At 61.3% G+C, this 5,409-nt stretch overlaps 1 protein-coding gene across 2 annotated transcripts in view; it reads right to left on the reverse strand.

The window, feature by feature from the left end:
* EPHB3 (EPH receptor B3) overlaps positions 1–2,970 on the reverse strand; it is a 14,465-nt gene extending 11,495 nt beyond the window's left edge. For both annotated transcript variants that reach the window (XM_009895288.1, XM_009895287.1), the window contains exons 1-2: positions 2,911–2,970; positions 1,865–2,537 (exon numbers count right to left, since the gene is read on the reverse strand). In XM_009895288.1, coding sequence (XP_009893590.1) covers positions 1,865–2,537; positions 2,911–2,967 — 730 coding nt within the window. In that variant the 5' untranslated portion in view covers positions 2,968–2,970. The remainder of the gene's footprint in view (positions 1–1,864; positions 2,538–2,910) is intronic.
* Between the last annotated feature and the right edge of the window lie 2,439 nt (positions 2,971–5,409).

Here is a 5,409-nt window from a genome sequence, read left to right on the forward strand (position 1 = left end):
GCCTTCTCGGCGGTGCCGGGCTGCCGAAATGGAGTAAGGGAACATCCAGCCCAGAGCTGAGGCTCCAGCTTCTCCCAGCCCTTCTTCAGCTGTTTCCACTTAAAACACACGATCATATGGCAGAAAAATCTGACTGTACAAGCGCAGTGCAACTTTCCCAGAGAAACGTGAGGACACCGCCACTTTGGCCCAGCGAGAGGGCAGGCTGCCGGATGGAGACGTGCGCGCGGCTCAGCGCGGCTTCCCTGCACGCTGGGGAAGAAGCTGAAGCTTTGGGGAGGGGGGGTGGGGTGGAACCAAAGGCTCTGTGAGAGCATCTCCCCGTCTGGAGGGATGCAGAGAGGGAACCTCGCCCCGGGCTGCAGCGATGCCCTGAGCCCAACCTGAGGAGCCCTTTTTCCTGCCTCGGGATGCCCCGCTTGCGGACGCAGCCTGGATGCTGGCTTGAAACGGTGTCACTTTGTACTCAAACCCCACTGGGAAAGAGCAAATACCCCGTATGGTCTAAGATCTCCCAGCCCAAGCAAGAAGGAAACCAGGTCCCCAGGTCCCTAGGAGTGGGGACCCCAATGTACGCTTTTAAGCATGGGCTCCTTGCTCAGTGATGGATGCTGTTGTCTGTCTGCCCCAGGAACAGCCAGATCAGCTGCTCGCTGATGCAAGGGGCCAGGACACAATCAATCTGCCCCCAAAGTCAGGGCTGTGCTGGTACTGATGGTGCTAGAGGCTCTGGTCCCCCAGCACAGCCATGGCTCCATAGAGGCTGAGCAATCCCCGACCAGCCACAGCGGCACGGCCGACAGCTACACTGCTCCCAAAGCCAGCGGAGAGGCCGGCCTGGCCTGAGCCCCACGTCACGGGCTGTCCCAAATCGCATGGCCCCTGCCAAAAGCACAGGGCCGGCGCCAAGCATCCCGTCATCGACAAGCACGAGGCATCCAGCGCCGGGGGCCCAGCCGGCATCCCGCTCCCTGAGCAATGCCTCCAGCCAAGGGGAGCAGAGACCTTTCTGCCCTAAACCCGAACAAACCCAGGGTAGGGTCCTGCGTGCCAGAGACAGCTCCCAAGGACAAAATCACCCCAAGGAAAAGCAACATCCATCCAGGCAGGATGGATGTTGAATCAGGTGAAACAGCAACACCAAAGCTGTCGTGGGAGAGCACAGCAGCGGCAGAACCCACACGGGCCTATCCTGCCACCCAGGGCGGCTCTCCATCCCCCAAAATCTTCATGTGCAGGATGCTCTTCCCTCTCCTCCGAGCAGGGATGGGGAGCTCTGTCTCCCCTGCCTTCGTGCTGCTCCCCACCCTCCCCGCTGCAAGCCCTCAGTGCTGGCAGGGGGAGCGTGCATCCGCATGGCTTCTCCCGCAGCCAGCGCAGCGGGGCCCTGCTCACCACCGGGGCTTCCGAGTGCCTCCGCACAAGCAGCATGAAATCACGCTTGTCGGGAACAATCGCTCGCCCCAGCCATGAGCACCGCAGGAGGGAGAGAGGGGAGACGCTGGACACAGCAGCAAGGGTGAGAGGGAGGTTTTGGTAATGCTCAGGGGTTTAAACGTGCTGGATCCCTGCTGAAGACCGTGCCTTCAGCAATGGCTCCTGGTGAGGAGATGCATCCCACAGAGGATGCTAGCCAGCGTGTCACAGCAGGCATCGGGCCAGTCTGGACCACGAAGGCTTTAAGGCTTCCAGATGCTGAGTCAAACTGCAGACCAGTCCTCTGAGATACCACCCTGTTCCCACCTTGGGGGGCCTGCCTAGCTCCCAAGCCTCCGAAAACAGACCGAGCTCAACACAAAACCACCTCCTCTGCATCAACGCATCCCCAGGGACAAGAGCCACGGTCACTCTGCCATGCACATACCTTGGCACTGGGTATCCTTCATGGTTGGCTCATATCCAGCAGCGCACGTACATGCTCCCACGGGTACCATCCACTCGCCATCGCCATTGCAGTATAGTTTCAGGGGTACAGACACCTCCACTGCATTAGGGATGCAGGTGCCCGGTGCGATGACCAGAGAAGTGGGCTCAGCTCCCGTTAAAGTCTCCGGGAAGATAGCAAAGCCAGCAATGGTGTTGGAGCATTTCTTGTAGAAAGCCCGGACGGAGATGAGGGACATGCAGGCTCCCAGGTCCTGGAAGGCCAGGTAAAAGCCATTCTTGGAAAGAGGGCCAAAGCTGCGCACCTTGGTGTTCACACGGCCAGACTCCAGCTTGGAGAAGCTCTCGTCTGGGGCAATTGTATCCACTTTGATATAGGGGTTCTCCATCCAGAAAGGGCTGTTTGCAGAGGCAGAATCCGTATCCGACTCGTAATAGAAGAGGTTGAAGGTCTCTTTGCAGGAGCCGGGGATGTTGGGAATGCTGTTGCAGTCCCGCACAGTAAACTTCAGTTCCACGTAGACGCGCTGGACGTCCTGGCGCTGGATGAACTTGGTGCGAAGCCAGTTGTTCTGGTTGGCCTCCCGCACGTTGCACACCTGGTACGTGCGGATGGGGTTCATGGCCTCATCATAACCGCTGACTTCTTCCCACTGTGAGTGAGAGGGGAGCAGGTTAGATCCCCAGCCAGGGAGATCAATGCTACAGACACATCGCAAACGGCATGGGGTGGGGGGGACCAGACAACAGCCAACAGGGAAGAGAAGCAGCTGCACCTTCACCCGTCCCAACCCTCCTGGTCATCAAAGTGACTAGGAGCAACCCAGGCCAGGGACCATGGTGCTCCTGCTCTGCTGGCACGGAGTCCAGAAGAGATGGCTTCACGAGGTGAGAGGACGAGCACGGGAGGGAAGGGGGAAAATGCAGCCAGCTCTGCAAAGGCGCTGGCGAGCAGCCCCGATTCCTGTGGGGCTGGGGCCAGCTGTACCCTTTGGAGGTCAGGACCAGGGCTGGCTCCAGACTTACCCCCGTCTCCGGATGAGTTGTCCATGCCAACTCAGAGGTCACCCACTTCGTGTCCATCAGGGTCTCTGGAGGGAGAGGGAGGAGAGAAAGAAGTAATTGGAGATGAAGGCCAAGATTAGAGGGGAAAAAAAAAAAACAAACAGGAGGAGTGGGGGAGAGGAGAGCCGAGCCTGACATTTCTGTGGAAAACAGCAACTTGGGGGGTGAGATGTGGTGGGAGGAGGGGGGAGTGGCGCAGACAGACTCCAGATTTCTCTTCTCCCGTCAGGAGAACAGGAAGAGCGAGGCGTCCCCGGAGAGCCGAGTTGGAGCAGGGAAGCAGCAGGATGAGGAGCTGGCCAGGTGGCAAGGGGGGGGACGGGGATGGGCTGCCATCCCCGGCCACCGGTGTGGCCAGCCATGCCCCCCGGCCACTGAGGAAAGGTGCCAGAGGAGGGAGACCAGGTGCCCTCCCCCTCCGCTTTGGCAGGGCGCGTATTTACTGTGGCTGGGGTTGAAAGGGCCCGTTCCCATGACAGGGCGGTGCGGGCCAGGCAGGTTTATCCAGAGGAGGAGGGACTGGCAGGCTGCTCTCCCAGAGACGCCCCACATCACTCATTTTACAAGAGGGGAGAAGAATTTGACCGTCTGGCCAACATTCCTGGAGCAGACTACAAGACAAACCACCCCGGCAGCATTCCCCAAACAGCCCCAGCCCCAGCCTTGGGGGAGCGAGACGCTTGTCTGGGAAGAGCTGCAATTGCAGGCAGCTGTCCCTAATCCCGGGCAGAGCCGCGCGGCTCCGCACAAGCGCCACGCGTGAAAAACAGGGGAGAAATGCAAGGATAGAGAACGTGCTCCAGGGCCAGTACCAATGGCCCTTCTATGGGCTGCTGGCTTTGAGACCCCCACTCCAGGGATGGCCCCGAAGGCTGTTTGGAGGGGAGCAGGCACCCCTGGGATCCTCTGGCCCTTCTCCTGCCAAGGCGGGGTTTGGGGCTGGGGGGGGTATGCAAATGCTGGATCTGGGCAACAGCCCCCTGCGGACCCCGGGATGCTCGGAGGGGCTCTTGTGCCGGCCCCAGGACCAGCTCCAAAATACGTCCCTGCTGAGGGCATCCCCCCTCCCCAGCTTCAGGCATGGCCCCATCCCAGACCCCGCACAGCTCCTCAAAGGGCCGTCCATCCGTCCGTCTGTCCATTCCTCAGCCCACTCAGTCCTGAGGTACAAGGCAGGGAGCCACGGCTCTCCAGCCCTCGGAGCCACTCGCTCTCGATGGCCAGGGCACAGGACATGCCGGGGCAGCTCAGCTGTGCCGGGCACCACGGCTCAGCCCCAGAAGCGAGAGGCAGCCTCAGCTTCTTTCCTTCCACCCCAGGAAAACCACAGGCTGACCCAGCCAGGGAGGAAGCGCGGAGGAGGAAGGAAATGTTCACGCATCGCAGGGTTTTGGATGAAGCCCGGCTGGAAGTAAACACCTTCCTCCCGTGTCCCACCTCCTCCTGAGCCAGCACCCACGGACGGGCCACGAGCGCCACTGCAGCACAGGTAAACAAGCACATTTGGGGACACGTGGGCTCTCTGACCCGCCTCGCTGTTTGCCAGGATCCCAGCCCAGCCAACGAGCCTGCCTCTCACCCAGGCTATTCGCATGGAGCAAACACAAAAGCAGTCCCATCGTGGGCTGGTGGCACTGGCAGCACACATGGCACTGGGGACAGAGCGAGGAAAAGCCCTCACCGTGCCAGCTCCCCAGCTGCAGGAGGGTCAGGGGGGCAGCATCTACTACAAGAAGGACAAACCGACACCAGCTCTTGTTTGCAGGCAAGAGGAGTGCAGAGGTGGTTACTGGGCAGTAGTTATTCGCTGCTTCCCAAAACCACAAACTAAGGGGCACCCAGCAAAAAACGGGAGAGAAGGAAGGAGCCCTCCGCCAAGGGGGTAATCAGGAGGAATCACGACAAGGATGCCAGGAGGGATGGGGCACAGGACAGGGCTAGGCACCCATGGGGCAGCCTCTGTCCAGTCCCAAAGCACTGCCTGCCCAGGGAATGCAGCAAAAACCCCATCCCTTTCCCCTCCCCTTCCCTGCAGCATCAGCTACTGACCGCCAGCAGGGGCCGGAGCGCAGCTCTGCACAGCCATGAGACTTCCCCAAGACATTGCCACGCTCCCCAGACCCCTGCACCGGGGTGGCTCCCGGTGCCGGACCATGGGGGAGCAGGTTGCAAAGCGGGGCCACCCCCACCCCTCCAAGGGACGGGCCCCGTGCTGGCTGCCCTAATAAGGGCACAGCGGTGCCGGCGAGGGCCCAGGCACGCCGCACTGGCGGCGGAGCAGAGCCAAGCGTGTGCTCGGTGCTGACAGTGTGCCAGGCTGCCAAGTCCCAGCGCAGAGACCTGGTGTGGGTCCGGCCAGCGAAGGGCCCCCCGCTCCCAGCGCAGGCAGAGAGGTGGGTGCTTCTGCAGGAGGGCTGGATGCGGCGGGGGGGGGGGGGAAGGGGGGGTCTGCGGGCTGGC

Source organism: Charadrius vociferus, unplaced genomic scaffold (genome assembly GCF_000708025.1).
Source record: "Charadrius vociferus isolate BGI_N301 unplaced genomic scaffold, ASM70802v2 scaffold311, whole genome shotgun sequence".
Classification (NCBI taxonomy): Eukaryota; Metazoa; Chordata; class Aves; order Charadriiformes; family Charadriidae; genus Charadrius; species Charadrius vociferus.